This window comes from Mobula birostris, chromosome 9 (assembly GCF_030028105.1).
Source record: "Mobula birostris isolate sMobBir1 chromosome 9, sMobBir1.hap1, whole genome shotgun sequence".
Lineage (NCBI taxonomy): Eukaryota > Metazoa > Chordata > Chondrichthyes > Myliobatiformes > Myliobatidae > Mobula > Mobula birostris.
In genome coordinates this window covers 118,944,678-118,968,952 of record NC_092378.1, presented here as the reverse complement: position 1 = coordinate 118,968,952, position 24,275 = coordinate 118,944,678, and the positions used below count along the sequence as shown (strand labels likewise).

At 40.4% G+C, this 24,275-nt stretch overlaps 1 protein-coding gene across 3 annotated transcripts in view; it reads right to left on the bottom strand.

Moving 5' to 3' along the window:
• Nucleotides 1-6,926: 6,926 nt before the first annotated feature.
• LOC140203019 (cytochrome P450 3A29-like) overlaps nucleotides 6,927-24,275 on the bottom strand; it is a 57,657-nt gene continuing 40,308 nt past the window's right edge. For 2 of the 3 annotated variants that reach the window (XM_072268702.1, XM_072268704.1), the window contains 5 exons: nucleotides 23,744-23,846; nucleotides 9,975-10,135; nucleotides 8,462-8,688; nucleotides 7,391-7,553; nucleotides 6,927-7,188 (listed from right to left, as the gene is read on the bottom strand). In XM_072268702.1, coding sequence (XP_072124803.1) covers nucleotides 7,093-7,188; nucleotides 7,391-7,553; nucleotides 8,462-8,688; nucleotides 9,975-10,135; nucleotides 23,744-23,846 — 750 coding nt within the window. In that variant the 3' untranslated portion in view covers nucleotides 6,927-7,092. The remainder of the gene's footprint in view (nucleotides 7,189-7,390; nucleotides 7,554-8,461; nucleotides 8,689-9,974; nucleotides 10,136-23,743; nucleotides 23,847-24,275) is intronic. The other variant, XM_072268703.1, reaches the window with a different exon arrangement.

Here is a 24,275-nt window from a genome sequence, read left to right as displayed (position 1 = left end):
TGAAGGGAACTCAGCAGGTCAGACAGCATCGATGGAGAGGAATTTAGTCAACGTTTCAGGACAAGACTCTTCATCAAGATTGGAAAGAAAGTTTCATGGTGTCTCAGGTACTGCTGGCACAGCAGACTACCACAGAATTGAAGGCATCATGACTGTGTACAGGATTGGTGCCTATGATCGCATACTAGTTGGGTACTGATAGAACAAGATCCTTTTCACTTTGAACCCATGTCATTGCTGATATGTGTTCAAAGCAATGCACAAGCAGCCACTGATACCCCAACCAGTGAGAAAGACTCCCACCTGAACACGTCCTCGTGCTCACTCTGTCTCCAGCAACACAGAACGTGATTGGCTCACATTATGCACCAGTGACCTCACTAACATGATAATTAGCAGCAAGCTGTGAGATTTTGCAAGTACCAACAGCAGCAACCCAAATGAAATCAGACGCACAAAGGGTTTTGCAACATTCAGCCTTAAAACCACTTGTGATGTAGGTAACAGATTTCTCTGAGGATGCGATATACTGATTTACAGACACCTAACAAGTTGAACCTTAGTAGGTTGCTCCCCTATCAATTTGGGCGCAGATAATTTTCCACCTTCCCCTCCATACAGTCCCAATTCCCGACACCCACTCTATACTTCCTCTTCCCGTTGGCAGCCTATCCTGCTGGAACCTTCAGCACACGTGGCAGCTCTCCCCACGGAAACTAGAAACGAAACCTCTATGGCAAGCTACAAAAATAGTGGAATTGGTTAACAACCAGAAGAAACCAATCAGCACCTAACCTTTATGTAACCAATGATCACTTTAAAACAGCTTCGACGCAGTATGCTTCATAATTCTGATACCATCAGGTGTTAAAAGATCTTTTCTAGGCAATGACATATGGAGTCAAATCAGACCGACGTCATGTTCTGCCACTCGATTGCTCAGTGTGCCTCTGCTCCAGTGTCTACATCACAATCTATTCCACTGCTCCATGTCAGAGTGTGGGAGCACAGCGGGAAGCATTTACGTTTGAAGGGCACTTGGAACCCAAAAGAAAGCCCTAGTTTCTTGTTGACTGCATTTTCTGGAAGTTTGAATGTTGAACTGAATTGATCTCACAGTAGTTCATACGTGAACTGAGTTCTAATTTTCAACCTTAGTCATTCAAATTAACGTCCTGTAAATACATTAATTTCATCTGTGCTGGTTTCACAGAGGGCGTCACAGGAGATAAAGGCCGAGAAAACCTGGGTGGGTTTTGGACCAGGGGTGTAATCCTTCAAATTACCAAAGAGGAAGTCAGAGGAAGAACTGAACACAAAAATAAAACAGCAAAGCTTTAGGGGAGAAGTCCACGAACAAGAGGCAAACAAGCTCTGGCTGGAGAGATCCTTTGCATATTTGGTTAAAAGCCAAAATCTACAAACGCTGGAAATCTGAAAGAAAAACAGAAAATCCTGGAAACATTCAGCAGGTTTGGAGGGGGGGAGGGGTGCACCAGTAGAAACAGGAACAGAAGTTCATCCGTTTTTGGTCTAAGACCCTTCATCAGAACTGATTTTGGTAGATGCTGTTTGACTTGCTGAGTGTTTCCAGATTCCCTCTTTATTTTCTTTGATCTGGTGTTAACTTGCTCCTGAATTTACCCAGGTTCAAATGGAGAGAGCTTTCTGCAACTTTCTATGTCATAAATTTACAGTAAACATTTAAAACAAAACATTTTTCCCTTAGTGCAAGAATGTACAAAGGAATTTCGGGACAGTGGCACGATGAGTCAATCAATATGTAAATCTTTGAAACTAGGTTCAACTCTGACAGCTTCTTATTGTGCCATTTATAACCATAGTCATTAAATGGTTGATTATTGTAAAAAAAATGCATGGAAATGTTATTCCTTTTAAAAGCTCCTTAATTACCGTGTTTTAGCCTCAGGTAGTCAGCAAAAATCAGGTTTATGCAAGCAAGTTCTAACTAAACCAAATCACAAAGTCATTAATCTTACTTTGTATTCATTGTGACCCATAATTCAGATAGGGTTGCTTTTCTAAAGGAATGCAGAGGGTGTATTGTAATCACTCTAGAATGCCTCATCATTGAAGCAAATTGATGTTGGTCCAACTCTGTGTCACTTCTATGTTAAAATGTCAATTTTTCAAATGCTTGCATGACAAGAGATTGGATTTCTATTTGTTTCAATAACTCAAAGTTTAAAATTAATAAATAAATAAACAGCTGAAAGATCACTGCTTTCTGCTCAAACTCAATTAGAATAATTTCTGTTCCCCTTTAGGAAATAAATTTAGCTGAAACTCAATTCAAGGTGGCAGGGTTTATTATTAGTCCATACATGGTTATGTCAAAGTTACTGATGTTAAAAAGTAAAAGCGTTATACTACACATATGGTCGTTATACTAACACATATGGCTTTGGGTACATGAATATTAATATTTCTCAATACTGCAGTTGCTTTCTGCCCTTCTGTTTCGGTGTATGTCACGCAATTGACTGCAGAGGTAAGTCACCATCTCTCCTTGATGATTTGTCTTGGTCACTTAAGAGAGATGTGACTTTAAATATGGCTTAAAAATCGTCAGTCCTCAGAATCTGTCTTCATCTCTCTTGCACTGTGTCCTGGGGACTCAGCTGAGATACCAACAGTATCATGCAGAGAATCAATGGGGAGAACCAGCATTTTCACTCAGTGAAACACAGACAATGCAAAAGTCTTATGAGAGCAGCCAGCCAAACACTTCAGTCTCACATCTTGGATACTTTGGCAGTGTGGTTACATCAGAATATATCTGTTCCTTTGTTTGAAACTGGTTCATTTGTGAAAATCATCTCCTCAGTCTTTCAGAAACAGACATTACCTTCTCTGAATCAGTGTTGGGGGCAGGGAAAACAAGATAGTTTCTCGAATCCCCAAAAATAGATGTGTGGATTGAGAGGGAGAATAATGCCATGTGCATACTTGCCTGCTTATTTACATATTCTCTATATGCCGGGTGTATGGGGTGTCAGGGAGGGGTAGCACCTCCGGTGGGGGAACTTGTCGCGTCCTTTTCAAGGCGGTTTGTCCACCTTTGGTCCCCACCTGGCACTCAGCTCTCACCTGTAGCTCCCCGTAGCTGTTAGCATGCGGCAGCGGCCACACCCCGGGCGACGGCTTCGACAAGCCGGCTAAACCAGGTGAGGGTAGTCGATGGGTCTCAAACCCTCGGTCAGATAGGGAGTTGTCTATCCCAGCACGTGAAGGAAGACTCCTGCGGATTGAGCGGACGAGACCAATGGAAGGTCCAACGGTCAAGAAGGCGGCCTCTGCAAGCATCGTGGAACACGTCGAGCAGGACAAGACACAGAAGACGTCCTGGTCATCCACTGCACCTAGTCCCATGTCCAGCCGCCTCGACTCTGTCTTGCCACTGGATCCAGATGGGAATTGGGAAGAGAGAGTGAGGCTGACGCTGCGCAACTCTCCCTCACTTAAATTCAAATCACGCGTTAGTCTCGACACCATCATAATGATGTTGAGGTCCTCATTGACGTCGACGATTGTCGAACACACATGTCTCTCCCCACTAATGTCCCTCCTGGTATTTATCTCTGCAGGCAGCCAAAGTGGTACACCTGCCCATACACCTCCTCCCTCACCTCCAATTTGGGGCCCCAAACAATCCTTCCAGGTGAGGCAACACTGCACCTGCAAATCTACTGGGGTTGTCTATTGTATCCAGTGCTCCTCTATATTGGTGAGACCCGTCATAAATTGGGGGACTGCCTTGTTAATCACTTCTGCTCCATTCCGTCAAAAGTGGAACTTCCTGGTGGCCAAAAATTTTAATTCTGATTCCCATTCATGTTCTAACATGTTGGTTCATGGCCTCCTCTCATGCCAAGATGAAGTTACCCTCGAGGGGGAGAAGCAACACTTTATATTCCATCTGAGTAGCCTAACCTGATGGCATGAATATCGATTTCTCTTTCTGGTAATAAAAATTTCCTTCCTCCTCCCTTCTCCCTCTATTCCCTACTCCAGCCTTTTAATTATTCTCATCTCCTCTCAGTTCCCCCTGGGTCCCCTCCTCCTTCCCTTTCTCCTTTGGTCCACTCTTCGTTGTGACTAGATTCCCTCTTCTCCAGCCCTTTACCTTTCCACCCATCTTCAACTATCACCTTCCAGCTTGCCTTTTCCCCTCCCCCACTTTATTATTCTGGCATCTCCCCCGCGCACCCCCCCCCCACCACTGCCTTTTCTGTCCTGAAGAAGGGTCTTGGCCTGAAACGTTGACTGTTTGTTCATTTCCATTAATGTTGCCTGACCTGCTGACTTCCTCCAGCATTTTGAGAGTGTTGCTTTGGATTTCCAGGATCTGCAGACTTTCTCATGTTTACGATTAGACTATCAGAGCATAAGATATAGGAGCAGAATTAGGCCATTTGGCCCATCAAGTCTTTCCACCACTTCATCATGGCTGATCCATTTTCCCTCTTGGCCCCAATCTCCTGCCTTCTCCCTGTATCACTTCATGCCCTGACTAATCAAGAATCTATCAACCTCTGCCTTAAATATACCCAATGATTTGGCCTCCACAGCCACCTGTGCAGCACAGACTTTGTTTAGGTAAAATTTCTTTTATCAGCAAACAAGTTATATGATGATGGATTAGGTTTGAGTGTTGGGCTGGTCGATGTATATCTGTGACAGGGAGAGGTAAGGCTGCAGAGTTTTGAGTGGTGAGGTATGTGGTGCTATGGCAGATAGGCTCGTGTGGTGAAGCTTGGTTAATCTGGCCCATGCCTTTCATTATCGTGGTCCAACACCACTTGGTTCAATGGCCCGGGTGCGCACTGGGACACATCATCAGTAATGCATCCTCGGATCATCAGATGTTTCAGGTCTTTAATCATTAGACACCCTCCCTGAGGTGACCCAGTCATGGGTTGATCAAGCCCGGCTTGTGCTTTTCCCATGAACCAGTATAATGAGAGGCATGTTGTTCTCAGGGTAATGATAATTTTTAAACATCATTACCTGGCATCTGTATGCCTGGGATTGCATGGGTTAAATTGACTGTGTTTACAGGGTATTCAGTAGCAGTCCACCTGAGTTTAGTGGTGACTTGTTTTCTGTGGACCCAGTTTGCGTTTAACTTACTGGTTCTCTCTCGCCTTTTGGGTATCTGGGCTTTTTTATTGGCATTTTGTTGACCGGGAGAATGAAGAGACTGTCACTGTAAGGTTGGGTTGAGAGTATGCGGGCAGTGGGCAAATCAGCCCTCTTGTGCTTTTTGATCTCCTCCCTTGAGATTCAATTTCACGCAACCCTGCCACTTTGATCTGGCCCACGCCTTCATTAACCAGGTCCAACACTTGCCTTTCTTGGATCTTGCCCCTCCTGCCAAAGGTGGTCGGGTTGGTGGGGGTTAACTTTGCTGTTGAAAACTGTGTTCTGAAAGAGCTCAGAGAACTTTAGACTGTTGCCAGCATTCTGAGAGTGTTGCTTTGGATTTCCAGCTTAGAAAAATAGAGGGCTATGGGTAAAGCCTGGGTAGTTCTAAGGCAGGGGTCCCCAACCTTTTTTGCACCGCAGACTGGTTTAATATTGACATATTCTTGTGGACCGGTCGACTAGTGGGTGGGGTGGGGGGGGGCTGTTCAAGTAGGGCTGCCAACTTTCTCACTCCCAATTAAGGGACAAAGGTTCTGTAGCAGTCAAATACGGGACACTTGTTTACCCCGAGAAAGACTACCATAACCATGAAGCCTTGCGAGGGCACCTGTGTGCACATGCATGTACGTGCCGATCTTTTTTTCAAATACGTTTTGTCTTAATCTTCCCGATTCTGTTAAAGTGAAACTACACTGTATATAGATGTACACTTTATATAGGCTGTGTATTTATCATATCATTCCTGCTTTTACTGTATGTTAGTGTTATTTTAGGTTTTATGTGGTATGATTTGGTAGGTTATTTTTTTGGGTCTGGGAACGCTCAAAAATTTTTACCATATAAATTAATGGTAATTGCTTCTTCGCTTGACGCTATTTCGGCTTACGAAAGATTTCATAGGAACGCTCTATCTTAGCCAGGGAAATACAGGACAAGGGTGGTCCTGTATGGGACAAACCACTTTAGCCCAATATATGGAATGTCCCAGCTAATACGGGACAGTAGGCAACCCTATGTTCAAGTTCATCAGTGCGTGACAGGGAATGAGGAAAGGTGCAGCTGACTCATATCGTCAAATCATATCGTTTCCTCACGGCCCGGTAGTTGGGGACGACTTTTCTAAGGTAGGGACATGTTCAGCAAAGCTTTGTGGGCCGAAGGGCCTGTATTGTGCTGTATGTTTTCTATGTTTCTCAGAGTGAGCCTGACCTTCCCATCAGCCTTCACTCCAACCACATCAGAGATATTGAATGATTATTTTTCAGAACCTGGTTCTAATAAAATATGTACAAACATGAGTTCTGCTCCTCTTTCTACAGACACTACCAAACCCACTGATACTATGCAGTGTCTTATTTTTAATTTAGATTTTCATTATCTGCCACATTTTATTTTTCTGGTGGATAGTTGTTCATCAGTGAACCGACAACCCAAGTTCGATAAGCAAGCTTATTACTCAAGTTAAAGAGACAAAAGCATTCAAAACAGAACACAATGCACGACCATTTTTATATTTAATTTTATTTACTTATAATCAAAAATTAGTTTGCCAAAAGTATTAACTGATAGTTTTTATAGAAGTTTAAGTGTAAAAATAGTTTTAAAAGTTTCAGAGATGATTCATTTCAATTTTGAAATTTTTTAATATTTTATGCAAAATTCTATTCAACCATCAGCAATAATTAATGGAACAATCACAGTAATAGCATTCCTGTGAACATTAGCATTTTCCTCAATATTCAGCCTCAACAACAAGATGGTGTTTGGATGCTTAGCTTTATTTAACTATACTACATACAGTATACTTAAAGGTGCATTACATTTCTATATATTTTGTTTTAAAGAGTTAATAAAGAAGATAATTTCAGTACTTGGAGATATACATACTCCAAATATTTCATAGCTGCTAATAATTCTTCAGTTTTATTCCTTTGAATCAGTATCTATTCGTGGCACAAATTTCAGAATTATTGGTTTTTTTGGACGCAAGGGTCCTTTCAGAACTATTTCCAATGGGATCTGGAAAAGAAACAACAATGGTGATGTTAAATTAACAGAGAGTTTCACTAGAGATGAATGACTTAAATTTCATCTCAATATCCTTCTGTCCACTATTATTCATCACCACTATCCCCACCTACCCACCATCACAAAAAGCCCACATTTTAATGCAATACTTGAACCACTTTTTCATGCAATTCCTCTATTATGCAATGCTCACTGGTGTCTCGTCACATGGCACAAGAGTCAGCCGCTGCAGGAGTAAAACTACGATGACCTTCATCGTAAGTTGAGCAAACCGCATCCCAATGCAGTTTCGAGGACCCATCCCAAATGGCAGGAGGGTGGAAGGATTCCGAGACATACTCTCCTCTTTACTGAACCTAATTACAAGGGCAGAAACACATCATTGTCAGGCTGGTTGGAAGAGATAGATGTGAAATACAACACCGAGAAACTGCAACCACCTAGTCGAGAGAGAGACAGACGTTTAGTTCTTCAGGTAAGCTGATGCCGTCGATCTTCCGTTGTCCTCCGAAATTCTTTAGAAGTCACCGAATAGTTATAGTCATACTTTATTGATCCCGGGGCAAATTGGTTTTCATTACAGTTGCACCATAAATAATAAATAGTAATAGAACCATAAATAGTTAAATAGTTATATGTAAATTATGCCAGTAAATTATGCAATAAATCCAGGACCAGCCTATCGGCTCAGGGTGTCTGACCCTCCAAGGGAGGAGCTGTAAAGTTTGATGGCCACAGGCAGAAATGACTTCCTATGACGCTCTGTGCTACATCTCGGAGGAATGAGTCTCTGGCTGAATGTACTCCTGTGCCCGCCCAGTACATTATGTAGTGGATGGGAGACATTGACCAAGATGGCATGCAACTTTGGCAGCATCCTCTTTTCAGACACCACTGTGAGAGAGTCCAGTTCCATCCCCACAACATCACTGGCCTTACAAATGAGTTTGTTAATTCTGTTGGTGTCTGCTACCCTCAGCCTGTGACCACAACAAGGAGACCGTCTTCTGTGGGTCAGTTATCAACCCAGCTGAAGGTTGGAAGACAAATTAGTTCCATTGATATAAAGGCACTCCTTAAAATCAATTTGACCCAGCTTTTGGTTATCTGCCCAAACACCTATTTATGTACTAAATAGGAAATTGCCATTTAAAAAAAAAAGCTACAGCAAAACCCACAAATGGAGATCTGGTTGTCATCGCAGGTTGGGGTGGGTGGGGAAAGATCATTGGTACTCATGAAAAGAAACACAATTAATATGTACCTCTCAGGTCTGAATTCTTCAGGTTCTTCCCAGTACTTTGGATCATGGTGCAAGACGTAAGCAGGCACCACAACTACAGTGTCCTTTGGAATTGTCACTCCATTGAGTTTGACATCTTTCTTGCAGACTCTATCCAAACGGGGTGCAGGAGGGTATAACCTCAGTGTTTCAGATATCACCATTTCCAGGTACTCCAGACGCATCACACCATCATATGTGGGCGGAGCCTTCACACACAAAAACACTCTTAACAACAGGACATTAATACAGATGGGAGATGGGTATTTACATCACTAAGTGATAAGGCTAAAATATTTTGTCATAGAGCAGGAAATATGTACTTCCTACTGTGCATTGTTAGTGAAAATATTTCCACTTGCAGAGAAGACCACAGATCGAAACTAATAGAGCAGACGCCAACAATTCCTCTAGTCCTAATGAGCTCCATTAGAAAAGGTGATATAAGAAATGGAAGATGCTGGAATGTGAAGCAACACACAAAGCACTGGAGGAACTCAGCAGGGCAGTTGGCATCTGTGGAGGGAAAAGGACATTTGACATTTTGGATCGAGATCTTTCATCTGTCCTGCAGTCCAACAAGTAATGGGAAGAACACAAACAGCACACAACAGGATATAGATAGATTATTTAAACAGACAAGAAAATGAGAACTGGAGTATAATGTGTAAGAATGGAAAAATCAATTGTTAATTAAAAAGAATGTGATGACTAAACGTTACATTGCGAAATAATCTGGGAGCCCCGGTGCATGTAGGATATAGCAACTAATTAGGAAGGCTATTAGAATTTTTAGTATAAAATAGTAGCTCATTGTCACGAAGTCCATGGGGCACTGCTGAGACAACACCTGCAGTACAGCATACATTTTTGGTCTTCATAGATAGCACCACAGAGCTAGTGCACAGGCATTTCACAAAAGTGTTTCCTTGGATGAAGCTGTTAGATGAAACTTGAGCTGACTGGAGCATAGAAAAATATACCCAAAAAGTATAAGGAGTGGCCTTTTAGAAACATACAGGATTCTGAGGGGATTATGTTTTGCCAAGCTAAACCCAGGGGGCATTTTTTCAGAATAAGGGGTCAGATATTTAAGGGAGAGAGGAGGATATGGAGGAGGAAAAGTACATCTTCCCTCAAGTTCCCTCAATGAACCTCTTAAGTTCTCTAACCAAGAGAGCTCGAAAGATGAAGAAACTGAGCATGTTCAAGGCAGAATTTGACAAAGATTTAAACTGCAAGGGAATTGGGATAGTTTGAGAAAGTAAGGAAGTGTGTGAATCGAAATTAGATTATCCATGACCTTATTGAATGAAGCAGACAGGAGGAGCTGATTGCACTATTCATGCTGCTGTTTATTCTGCTCTTATGACCTTGTAACAATGGCTCCATTTCAGAAATGTTGAAACTTAATGGCCAGAAAGTGCTAGGGGACTTTATGGTAATTAAAAAAAAGGTACTGATGTAAACAAGTCTTTTTCTCTCAAGAACTCACTTGGTTAGGAAAAGCCTCATCTATTTCCTGCTGCAATTTCTTCTGCACATCTGGATGCATGGCCAGATTGTACCCCAAGTATGAAAGCGTGTTACTGGTAGTCTCATACCCAGCAAGGACAAAAGTGATGCACTGTGCCATAATCTCCGAGTCAGTCAGAGCTGCAGAAAAGGGGGAGAGCCAGAATTTATTCTCCAAATCTCATTTTTAAACAAAATTTAACGTGATAGTTTTTAAATACTCCCTTTAACTTTTGGTCTTAAAAGGCTATTTTATCAGCAACTGAATTTTCAGCCCTCATCCCAAGTACAAATCTTCTACATTGCTCCAAAAAGAAACAACTATATCCTTTCACAGCACTGCAGGAGAGCTTGGGTCACATTATTCTGGGAGAGTACAGTGTTTAGAATTCCTTACACAATTTAGTCTTCCTAGCAGTGCCAAATTAGATACTTGTTATGTAAAATTAGCCCTTCCACAGATAGAAGTCGCCTGACCTACAGTCACAGATCTAGTTGGGAGCTGAACAGTCCATCAAAATTGTAGACATACTTGTGTGTTTATGAAACTGGAGTTGCAGTGAACACTTCCAACATATAAACTCTAAATAGATAGATTACTTACCTTTTTCCTTGGGAGAGCTCAGACATACTGCATTGAACATCTCCACAACTCTCCTCTTCTTTCTAGTCACCATCTAAAAATCCCTAAACTGTAGCCCCCATGACTGTACAATTTTCTCATTCATTTTGGACAATCATGCCACTCTCCACCTCCTCCTAATCCCACCTTTCCAAGCCAGTGTCAATTTCTACCCCAGTCCTCAGATCTCACTATTCCAAGTCTCTTCCCACCCAAGTCTTCAATGCCAGTCTTCCATTCATGATTCCACCAAATTATGGGTTCTAGTGCATCTTTGTCCCTCTCCCCTTCCCAATACCCATGGACTACACCACAGGCTCTTCTCACTTCTGGTTGCCTATCTACTTACCTTGGAAAGGAGGAAACAGCATTTAAATGCTCAATCAAACTTCTGCTGAAAACTTCAGCTGCAGACAAGGAGCAAAGTAGTCATTGGCACCCAATGCCAAGTCTATCTAATGCTTACTAATGGGTTGAATGGAATTTCTAGGCATGTCTTCCCAATGTGTGTCATATTTAATAAAGAGCCTTTATTATATGTGGCTCTTTCTTTCCTTTTCAATATTTTTATTGATTTCTATATAGAAGAATACAGAGGCCAAAAGAATACATACTATAAAACAAAAGAAAAAATACAATACCAGATACAGTGTATTGAATCACATTAACGAACTCCTTATCCTATATTCATATAGATTAGATTAAATTGCATATCAGAATATAAACAGTTTTATAAAAAAACGTCTATACCCACTGCCAAAGTCGAAGCTTTTTGGGAAAAAAAAAACCTTATCAGAAAATAAAATATGCTATTAACCAATTTCTGTACTTTAACAAGAAGTCAAAGATTATGAAAACAATTTAAAAACAGCCCCCACAAATTTTGAAAATCTTGGTTAGATTCAGAAATTGAATAACGAACTATGGTTATGTGGAACAGCATCCTTCCATTTAAACAAAAGCGCCCTCCTAGCCATAAGAGAGATAAAAGCCAGAATGTGCAAATCAGATTTCTTCAAGATGATATCTTTCCTTCCAATAATACTAAACAGGGCAGTCAAAGGATTAGGCTTAAAGTTCACTTTAAAGAGTACAGAAAAAGTTTGGAATACTTCCTTCCACTATTTTCCAAGACTTGGGCATGTCCAAAACATAAGAAATAATGAAGCTTCTCCATTGTTGCACCTATCACAGTAGGGAGATTTACCCATATAAAACCGAGATAACTTATCCTTGGTCATATAAGCCCTATGAACCACTTTAAATTGTAGGAGGGAATGACGAGCACGTAACGATGAAGTATTGGGAATAGGAAGGATAGGAAGGTAGGCAGAGCGGGAGGCATGGGTTTTATTGGTAAGAAATGATATTAAATCATTAGAAAGAAGTGATATAGGATAGGAAGGTGCAGTATCTTTATGGATTGAGCTAAGAAATCGCAGGGGTAAAAGGACCCTGATGGCAGCTATTTATAGGCCTCCAAACAGCTGCAGTGATGAGGACTACAAATTACAACAGGAAATAGAAAAGGCTTGTCAGAAGGGCAGCGTTATGATAATTGTGGGGGATTTTAACATGCGAGTGGATTGGGAAAATCAGGTCGGCACTGGATCTCTTGTAGAATATCTGCGAGATGGCGTTTTAGAAAAGTTTGTTGTTGAGCCCACTAGGGGATCGGCTGTACTGGATTGGGTATTGTGTAATGAACCGGAGGTGATTAGAGAGATCGAGGTGAAGGAACCCTTAGGAGGCAGTGATCATAACATGATTGAGCTCACTGTGAAATTTGAAAAAGAGAAGCCGAAATCTGATGTGTCGGTATTTCAGTGGAGTGAAGGAAATTAGTGGCATGAGAGAGGAACTAGCCAAAGTTGACTGGAAAGGGACACTGGTGGGAAAGACGGCAGAGCAGCAGTGGCTGGAGTTTATGTGAAAAGTGAGGAAGGTGCAAGACAGGTATATTGCAAAAAAGAAGAAATTTTCGAATGGAAAAAGGATGCAACCGTGGCTGACAAGAGAAGTCAAAGCCTAAGTTAAACCAAAGGAGAGGGTATACAAGGAAGCAAAAATTAGTGGGAAGACAGAGGATTGGGAAGTTTTTAAAAGCTTACGAAAGGAAACTAAGGTGGTCATTAAGAGGGAAAAGATTAACTATGAAAGGAAGCTAGCAAATAATATCAAAGAGGATACTAAAAACTTTTTCAAGTATATAAAGAGTAAAAGACAGGTAAGAGAAGATATGGGACCGATAGAAAATGATGCTGAAGAAATTGTAATGGGAGATGAGGAGATGGTGGAGGAACTGAATGAGTATTTTGCATCAGTCTTCACTGAGGAAGACATCAGCAGTATACCAGACATTCAAGGGTGGCAGGGAAGATAAGTGTGCGCAGTCACAATTACGACAGAGAAAGTACTCAGGAAGCTGAATAGTCTAAAGGTAGATAAATCTCCCAGGCCGGATAGAATGCACCCTCGTGTTCTGAAGGAAGTAACTGTGGAGATTGCGGAAGCATTAGCGATGATCTTTCAAAAGTTGATAGGTTCTGGCATGGTTCCAGAGGACTGGAAGATTGCAAATGTCACTCCACTATTTAAGAAGGGGGCAAGGAAGCAAAAAGGAAAGTATAGACCTGTTAGCTTGACATCGGTGGTTGGGAAGCTTTTGGAGTCGATGGTCAAGGATGAGGTTACAGAGTACCCGGAAGCATATGACAAGGCAGGCAGAACTCAGCATGGATTCCTTAAAGGAAAATCCTGCCTGACAAACCTATTACAATTTTTTGAGGAAATTACAAGTACGCTAGACAAGGGAGATGCAGTGGCTGTTGTATATTTGGATTTTCAGAAGGCCTTCAACGAGGTGCCACACATAAGGCTACTTAACAAGATAAGAGCCCATGGAATTACGGGAAAGTTACATACATGGATAGAGCATTGGCTGATTGGCAGGAAACAGAGAGTGGGAATAAAGGGATCCTATTCTGGTTGGCTGCTGGTTACCAGTGGTGTTCCACAGGGGTCCGTGTTGGGGCCGCTTCTTTTTACATTGTACATCAACGATTTAGATTATGAAATAGATGGCTTTATGGCTAAGCTTGCTGACGATACGAATATAGGTGGAGGGGCCGGTAGTGCTGAGGAAACGGAGAGTCTGCAGAGAGACTTGGATAGATTGGAAGAATGGGCAAAGAAGTGGCAAATGAAATACAATATTGGAAAGTGTATGGTTATGCATTTTGGCAGAAGAAATAAACGGGCAGACTATTATTTAAATGGGGAAAGAATTCAAAGTTCTGAGATGCAACAGGACTTGGGAGTACTCATACAGGATACCCTTAAGGTTAACCTCCAGGTTGAGTCAGTAGTGAAGAAGGCGAATGCAATGTTGGCATTCATTTCTAGACAAATAGAGTATAGGAGCAGGGATGTGATGTTGAGGCTCTATAAGGCGCTGGTGAGACCTCACTTGGAGTACTGTGGGCAGTTTTGGTCTCCTTATTTATGAAAAGATGTGCTGACTTTGGAGAGGGTACAGAGAAGATTCACTAGAATGATTCCGGGAATGAGAGGGTTGACGTATGAGGAACGTTTGTCCGCTCTTGGACTGTATTCCTTGGAGTTTAGAAGAATGAGGGGAGACCCCATACAAACATTCCGAATGTTGAAAGGCATGGACAGAGTAGATGTGGCAAAGTTGTTTCCCATGATGGGAGAGTCTAGTATGAGAGGGCATGACTTAAGGATTGAAGGGCGCCCATTCAGAACAGAAATGCGAAGAAATTTTATTAGTCAGAGGGTGGTGAATCTATGCAATTTGTTTCCACGAGCAGTAGTGGAGGCCAAGTCATTTGGGTGTATTTAAGGCAGAGATTGGTAGGTATCTGAGTAGCAAGTTCATCAAAGGTTCTGGTGGGAAGGCGGGGGAGTGGGACTAAATGGGAGAATGGATCGGCTCATGATAAAATGGCGGAGCAGACTCAATGGGCCAAATGGCTGACTTCTGCTCCTTTGCCTTATTGTCTTATTAACCAATTTAAAAATTTCATTCCAGGTTTCTTCAGAAATTGAAGTTTGTAAATCTTGTTCACAAAGATTTTTGATTTTGTCAAAAGAATCATTTCTCATTCCCAACAACATATCATAAATATTGGATATCGAACCATTATAAAATGATTTCATATTAAGAATTTCATCTAATACGTTCTTATCAGGACTATTAGGAAATGTATATAATTGAGATCACAGAAAATCTCTAGTTTGTAAGCACCGAAAAAATGGGTTTTTGGTCAATTATATTTAGTTCACAATTGTTCGAGCAAAGAAAGACTTCCTCCACAAACAGATCCCGGAAACATGTAATGCCCAATCCTTCCCATTGTTTAAAAACTACATCAGCCATAGGCGGCTTAAAAAGGTAATTTGAAAAAATGGGACTAGAAAGGGAGAATCTCAATAAACCAAAGTGTTTTCTAAATTATATCCAAATCCTCAAAGTATGTTTGACTACCACATTTTCAGGTATCTTACTTCAGGATAAAGGAAGTGAAGATCCCAAAAGAGAGATAATACAAAATTTATTAACCGAGTTAGCTTCTAAAGAAACCCACCCAGGACAGTCCTCATGATTAATGTAGTACAACCAAAACCTGAGATTCCGTATATAATTGCCCAGTATTAAAACCTAAAATTTGGTAAAGCTAAACCTCTATTCTTTTTAACTTTCTGAAGATGGGCTTTATTCAATCGAGGACATTTATTTTTCCATATATAGGAGGATAAAATAGAGTCCAGAGAGTCAAAAACGGATTTAGGAATAAAAACAGGTAAAGCCTGAAAGAGGTATCTAAATTTAGGTAAAAGATTCATCTTAATAGAATTAATTCGACCAATCAATGATAACGAAAGGGGCAAACAATTTGATAATGTTCTTGTTATATAATTTAATAAAGTAAGAAAATTTTCTTTAAATAGGTATTTATAATTCTTTGTAATTGTTACATTCAAATAACAACTCTTACAATTTTAAAAGGAAGGTTAATATCAGTTGATACCAAATTATTCAAATGAAAAAGTTCATTCTTGCGTAGGTTCAATTTATATCCAGAAAAACTGACTAAAACAAGAGAGTAAAGAAAGCACAGAAGGTAACGAAGTTTCAACATTAGAAATGTAAAGTAATAAGTCATCCGCATAAAGTGAAACTTTGTGTATAGTATCCTTCCATAAAATACCAGTGCTATCATTAGGTTCTCGAAAAGCAATAGCTAAGGGTTCCAAGGCCAGGTCAAAGAGCAAGGGACTCAAAGGGCAATCTTGTCAAGTTCCACGTTGAAGTTAAATGGTTTAGAATTCTCAGAATTAGTAAGTCTCCTCCACTATATTTTCTTCAAAAATGAGAGTAATTTGCCTCTCCGACTTTTATGACGGAGGATTGGATGCAGATTTTGAAGTTGGTTAACTCTTCTTCAATTTGTGCTAGCCATTCATTGATTCATTTTAAAATTGCACATCGTTATCATCTGACGAAGGAGACTCTTTCTAAAATATTTCCTAATGTTGATAGTTATTGTGATAGATGTAAAACTGAGATACCTACACTGACACATGTATTGGTCTTGTTCTATATTGGAACAGTTCTGGAAGTCAGTTTTTTCAAAAATTTCTAAAGCACTTAAAATTTTAATCTACAACCTAATAAATTAACTGTGCTTTTTGGAATAATTCCTCAAAATATTCATGGTATTTCTGTGTCTGATCAACATGTTATTGCATTTGTTGCATTGATAGCTAGGAGGGCCATTTTGCTGAAGTGGAAGGATACATCAGCTCCCACTTTGTCACAATGCTTCTCTCAAGTGATGCTATGTCTTAGTTTGGAGAAAATTAGAAGTCGAACCTTTGAAACTTTATTTGATTTTGAGAAAAGATGGGGCTCATTTGCTCGTTATTATCATTTGAACTAATTGATAGATTTTTCCCACGATCTAATTGTAAATTTTTTGGCATATTTTCTTTTCTTGCTGGTGGTTTGATGTTTATTTTTAGAAGCTTTTTGTATGACGCATGACTCCGGGGTTATACACCTAATGGGGTTTTTTCCCTCACTTTTTCTGCTTGGTAGGTTTTTTTTGTTATCACAAATTATTTTTTTGATATTTAAGATAATGTCTTTTTTGAGACATTGCAAGTGTTGTTACTTCAATGAACTCGCGTTATTTATTTTGTATAATATAACAATAAAAAGATTTGAAAAGAAAAGAAAAATAAGAATCCGAGCAAAAGGAGATAAGTACAGTAATTTAATCCATTGAATAAATTTGGACGCAAAATTAAATTTTTCTAAAATTTTAAATAAATAATGCCATTCAACCCGATCAAAAGCCTTCTTAGCGTCTAAGGATATCACACACTCCGATATCTCCTTAGAAGGAGAATAGATAACATTTAATAACCAATGAATATTAAAATGAAAATATGGATTTTTAACAAAACCAGTCTGATCATCAGAAGTGATAGATGATAAGATTTTTTCCATCCTACAGGCCAGAACTTTAGATAGGATTTTAGCATCAACATTAAGTAGGGAAATTGGTCTATATGAAGAACATTCAGTTGGGTTCTTTTTTTTTTAAGGATAAGCAAAATAGAAGCTTCGTAAAAAGATTGCGGCAACCTACTTGACTTGAAAGAATCTGAGAAAACTGAACATAAATGAGGTATAAGCAAAGAAGAAAAAGCCTTATAAAGTTCATCTAATTGTTTCAGCTGATTGGCTAAATTAATTCTCTTTATTAGATTTTTTCTTAACACTTGCAGTATAAGAAATGATTTGTCCTCTAATATATGCTTTAAAGGCATCCCATATGACGAGGCTAGAAGTCTCCTCCACTATATTCTCTTCAAAAAAGAGTAGTTTGCCTCTCCAAGAACTTTAAGAAATCGCTGTCAGATAACAAAGTTAAATTAAAATGCCAGAATCTGTTTGTCTGAGGAAAACCAGGAAGATCTATGGATCAAAGCACAGGAGCATTGTCAGAAATCACTATCTCTTTATATTCACAAGATCAAACTAATGGCATCATTTGGTTATCAATAAAAAATAGTCAATTCTGGAATGTCCATGATGAACATGAGAGAAAAACGAGCATTCTCTATCTGCTGGGTTTAAGAAATGTCATATATCAACAATACCTCATTTCATTAGAAATGAATGAATAAACAAAGCTGATTTGTTAAGTGTCACTGGTTTAAGAGAAGACCGATCTAAAACTGGATCTAACCAGCAATTAAAGTCTCCTGCCACCACCAATGAGTACAAACTCACATCAGGCAGAAACAGAGAAAAAAAACACTCAAAGAATCCTGGATTGTCTATATTTGGAGCATAAACATTAGCAAATACTAACAACTTATTCTCTAATTTCCTTGATACTATAACAAGTCACCAATTAGTATCAGGAACAACCTTGTGTTGAACAAAGGGAACAGTATTTTCTATAAAAATCAAAAAACCTTTAGATTTGGCCTGACAACAAGAATGAAAGTGAATCTTTTTCATTGGCTAAAAAGGCGTGAGTTATCATAGAAACATAGAAAATAGGTGCAGGAGTAGGCCATTCGGCCCTTCGAGCCTGCACCGCCATTTATTATGATCATGGCTGATCATCCAACTCAGCACCCTGCCCCAGCCTTCCCTCCATACCCCCTGATCCCCGTAGCCACAAGGGCCATATCTAACTCCCTCTTAAATATAGCCAATGAACTGGCCTCAACTGTTTCCTGTGGCAGAGAATTCCAGATTCACCACTCTCTGTGTGAAGAAGTTTTTCCTAATCTCGGTCCTAAAAGGCTTCCCCTTTATCCTCAAACTGTGACCCCTTGTTCTAGACTCCCCCAACATCAGGAACAATCTTCCTGCATCTAGCCTGTCCAATCCCCTTAGGATTTTATACGTTTCAATCAGATCCCCCCTCAATCTTCTAAATTCCAACGAGTACAAGCCCAGTTCATCCAGTCTTTCTTCATATGAAAGTCCTGCCATCCCAGGAATCAATCTGGTGAACCTTCTTTGTACTCCCTCTATGGCAAGGATGTCTTTCCTCAGATTAGGGGACCAAAACTGCACACAATACTCCAGGTGTGGTCTCACCAAGGCCTTGTACAACTGCAGTACTACCTCCCTGCTCCTGTACTCGAATCCTCTCGCTATAAATGTCAGCATACCATTCGCCTTTTTCACCGCCTGCTGTACCTGCATGCCCACTTTCAATGACTGGTGTATAATGACACCCAGGTCTCGTTGCACCTCCCCTTTTCCTAATCGGCCACCATTCAGATAATAATCTGTTTTCCTATTTTTGCCACCAAAGTGGATAACTTCATATTTATCCACATTAAATTGCATCTGCCTTGAATTTGCCCACTCACCCAACCTATCCAAGTCACCCTGCATCCTCTTAGCATCCTCCTCACAGCTAACACTGCCACCCAGCTTCGTGTCATCCGCAAACTTGGAGATGCTGCATTTAATTCCCTCATCCAAGTCATTAATATATATTGTAAACAACTGGGGTCCCAGCACTGAGCCTTGCGGTACCCCACTAGTCACCGCCTGCCATTCTGAAAAGGTCCGGTTTATTCCCACTCTTTGCTTCCTGTCTGCTAACCAATTCTCTATCCACATCAATACCTTACCCCCAATAACGTGTGCTTTAAGTTTGCACACTAATCTCCTGTGTGGGACCTTGTCAAAAGCCTTTTGAAAATCCAAATGTACCACATCCACTGGTTCTCCCCTATCCACTCTACTAGTTACGTCCTCAAAAAATTCTATGAGATTCGTCAGACATGATTTTCCTTTCACAAATCCATGCTGACTTTGTCCGATGATTTCACCGCTTTCCAAGTGTGCTGTTATCACATCTTTGATAACTGACTCCAGCAGTTTCCCCACCACCGACGTTAGGCTAACCGGTCTATAATTCCCCGGTTTCTCTCTCCCTCCTTTTTTAAAAAGTGGGGTTACATTACCCACCCTCCAATCCTCAGGAACTAGTCCAGAATCTAACGAGTTTTGAAAAATTATCACTAATGCATCCACTATTTCTTGGGCTACTTCCTTAAGCACTCTGGGATGCAGACCATCTGGCCCTGGGGATTTATCTGCTTTCAATCCCTTCAATTTACCTAACACCACTTCCCTACTAACATGTATTTCGCTCAGTTCCTCCATCTCACTGGACCCTCTGTCCCCTACTATTTCTGGAAGATTATTTATGTCCTCCTTAGTGAAGACAGAACCAAAGTAATTATTCAATTGGTCTGCCATGTCCTTGCTCCTCATAATCAATTCACCTGTTTCTGTCTGTAGGGGACCTACATTTGTCTTTACCAGTCTTTTCCTTTTTACATATCTATAAAAGCTTTTACAGTCAGTTTTTATGTTCCCTGCCAGTTTTCTCTCATAATCTTTTTTCCCCTTCCTAATTAAGCCCTTTGTCCTCCTCTGCTGAACTCTGAATTTCTCCCAGTCCTCAGGTGAGCCACTTTTTCTGGCTAATTTGTATGCTTCTTCTTTGGAATTGATACTATCCCTAATTTCTCTTCTCAGCCACGGGTGCACTACCTTCCTTGATTTATTCTTTTGCCAAACTGGGATGAACAATTGTTGTAGTTCATCCATGCAACCTTTAAATGCTTGCCATTGCATATCCACCGTCAATCCTTTAAGTGTCATTTGCCAGTCTATCTTAGCTAATTTACGTCTCATACCTTCAAAGTTACCCCTCTTTAAGTTCAGAACCTTTGTTTCTGAATTAACTATGTCACTCTCCATCTTAATGAAGAATTCCACCATATTATGGTCACCCTTACCCAAGGGGCCTCTCACGACAAGATTGCTAATTAACCCTTCCTCATTGCTCAAAACCCAGTCCAGAATAGCCTGTTCTCTATTTGGTTCCTCGACATGTTGGTTCAAAAAACCATCCCGCATACATTCCAAGAAATCCTCTTCCTCAGCACCTTTACCAATTTGGTTCACCCAATCTACATGTAGATTGAAGTCACCCATTATAACTGCTGTTCCTTTATTGCACACATTTCTAATTTCCTGTTTAATACCATCTCCGACCTCACTACTACTGTTAGGTGGCCTGTACACAACTCCCACCAGCGTTTTCTGCCCCTTAGTGTTACGCAGCCCTACCCATATCGACTCCATATCTTCCCGGCTTATGTTCTTCCTTTCTATTGCGTTAATCTCCTCTTTAACCAGCAATGCCACTCCACCTCCTTTTCTTTCATGCCTATCCATCCTGAATATTGAATATCCCTGAACGTTGAGCTCCCATCCTTGGTCACCCTGGAGCCATGTCTCTGTGATCCCAACTATATCATAATCATTAATAACAATCTGCACTTTCAATTCATCCACCTTATTACGAATGCTCCTTGCATTGACACACAAAGCCTTCATGCGCTCTTTTACAACTCTCTTAGCCCTTATACAATTATGTTGAAAAGTGGCCCTTTTTAATGCTTGCCCTGGATTTGTGGGCCTGCCACTTTACTTTTCTCCTTAGTACTTTTTGCTTCTACCCTCACTTTACACCCCTCTGTCTCTCTGCACTCGTTCCCATCCCCCTGTTGTGAACTAACCTCTTCTCGCCTAGCCTCTTTAATTTGATTCCCATCCCCCAACCATTCTAGTTTAAAGTCACCTCAGTAGCCCTCGCTAATCTCCCTGCCAGGATATTGGTCCCCCTAGAATTCAAGTGTAACCCGTCCTTTTTGTACAGGTCACGCCTGCGCCAAAAGAGGTCCCAATGATCCAAAAACTTGAATCCCTGCCCCCTGCTCCAATCCCTCAGCCACGCATTTATCCTCCACCTCATCGCATTCCTACTCTCACTGTCGCATGGCACAGGCAGTAACCCCGAGATTACTACCTTTGCGGTCCTTTTTCTCAACTCCCTTCCTAGCTCCCTATATTCTCCCTTCAGGACCTCATCCCTTTTCCTACCTATGTCATTGGTACCGATATGTACCACGACCTCTGGCTCCTCACCCTCCCACTTCAGGATATCTTGAACACGATCAGAAAAATCCCGGACCCTGGCACCAGGGAGGCAAACTACCATCCGGGTCTCTGGACTGCGTCCACAGAATCGCCTATCTGACCCCCTTACTATCGAGTCCCCTATCACAACTGCCCTCCTCTTCCTTGCCCTACCCTACCAGAATTGCCTACGTGGGTTTCTTGTAAAAAAATAATTGGGACCTTAAGTTTTATAATATAGGCAAAAATCTTATTTCGTTTCAAAGCGTGATTTAATCCTTCCATGTTAAGACTAAGTACATTAATATTATAATCCATTTTATTATTATTTTTAAAAAAAGTTAAAAGGATAATCCTTAAGATTAATAAAACTAAACAACGACCTATGAGATAAGGAAACCAAACAACAGGCTTGACTAAGAATCCCAAACAGCTTCCAAGAAAAATACCCAAACACCTTCCCCCCTCCCAAAGAGAGAAAGTTGACCAAAAAGAATCGATGCCTACAACTAATAGCAACATCCCCCCCCCCCGCTGGCTTAGCTCCAAATAAATTTCAAAGTGAGAAATATTCCAACCTAGTCAAAACAACAGATGATAAAGAAATAGTTAATTCTGATATCAACTCGAGAAAAGTATAATATAAAATAATATGGACACACAGAAAATTAGCTCATTAAAATCTTATTCTCAAAGTTAAACCTTAAAAGGTTCAAAAAAGAGAATTGACTACAAGATACGCCAGAAGCAAAATACACAATTATTCATGCAACTTTTTGTTAAGCAGATCTAACATGACACTTTTAAACTTAGCAGACAAAGTTTTAGCACATTAAAATCATATTCTCAAAATAAAGCCTTAAAAAGTTCATAAAGAAAGAGTTAAGTACAAAGCTTAGCAAAGGTAAAATAGACAGTTATTCGCATAACAAATAATAAGCAATCACTTTACTGACCCTAAAAATTTCTGGGCCTGGAGACTCGAACGGAACCATTCCTGCGATCCATCCTGCAATCTAATTCTGAGCTTCGCCAGATACCGTAGAGAAGGTTTAAAATCCTTGTTGTAGCGCTCTGACATAACGCTTTTAAACTTAGCACGCTCTCTCATAATCTCTGCCGAGAAATCTTCAAGAGTTCTAATCTTCTTACCATTATAATCAATCATAACTTTCTGACGAGATTCACGAATTATACGGTCCTTTGGTTGAAACTCATGAAAAGAGATTATTACTGAACGAGGTTTGCTTGCAAACATTCTGTTCCTAGGTACTCTGTGCACTTGGTTGATCATCGGTGTCGATTTTAAAATATCAGGAAGGAACTGAACCAGAAAGTTTGCAAACAATTCCATAGGATGATGACCTTCAATTAACGCTTCCAGACCAAGAATTCATACATTATTCCTACTACTTCTGTTTTCTAAATCAGTAATCTTCTGATTTAGTTCATCATTAACCTTGGATTGTTTTTCATAACGCTTTTGCAGGTCGTCCATTTTCTCATCCAGAATTGACAGGATTTCTTCATTCTCTTTTATTTGTTTATCGTGCTCAGTTAAGGTTTCCTGAATAGAATCCAATTTTCTGCTTAGTTGTTTAATTTCAGAGCCACATTGTTTAAACTCTTTGGAGGATTCCTTTCTAAATCGCTGAGATTACAGACTGATGTTCTCTGAGAGGCGATTACAAGTGAAGTGACATCAAATGTGCATTCCAATGCTGAGGTAAATCACAACTTTTCTGGTCTTTAATGATCAGAACAATAAAAGCTAATCAGCACGCAAACGGTTTAAATGTTGAAAGTGCTCACTGCAATTCCAGCCCCAGAAACACTACGTCAAAAACTTCCCTGTACAGCTCAACTCCCAACTAGACCTGTGACTGTAGGTCAGGTAACTTCCACCAGTGGAGGGGCTAATTGTAGCAGAGAGATTACTCCCTGCATTGTTTTCATGCAACCATTTCTATCAGAATGCAAACTAGTCGACTAATCAAAGAATGCTAGTGACTGAAAACGGGGCGTCAACTTCAGGAATAAAAGGAAATAAAGCTCAAAGATGTACTGGCAATACTTTTATGCGCTGAATTGTTGGCATCATTCTGCTGCTCTGAGTTAGTGGCTGTTGCTTGAGAATCAACCAGCAGCTGCAGAAAATCCACCCGATCCTGAAAGTTAAATAAACAAGATAGTCAGATTCAACCAAGAGGGCACAGGGACAAGTCACTTAGAATTAAGTATGAATCCTGAAAGCCCAAGGTGTGAAAGGGGATAAAAAACAATCTATTGTCTCCAGCAGGACCAAAAACAGAATCAAGCCGAAGCCTGCAGGAGGAGGACAGTTGACACCTCCACTATCTATGTCATGTCTGTGCTAGCTCTCACATATTTAAAGCTACTGTTCAGCTTCATATTCCAACCCATTTCTCTTCATGATTCACAGCATTGACAACTTCTGTGTCATCTGCAAAATTTGGAATTGGAGCTTGAATCCCCAAGTCTGTTTCATTAAGATAGTTGAAGAAAACAAAATCACAATCTGGGTCTGGATGACACCACTATTTACTCCAGTCGAAATAAACATCCATTCACTGGAT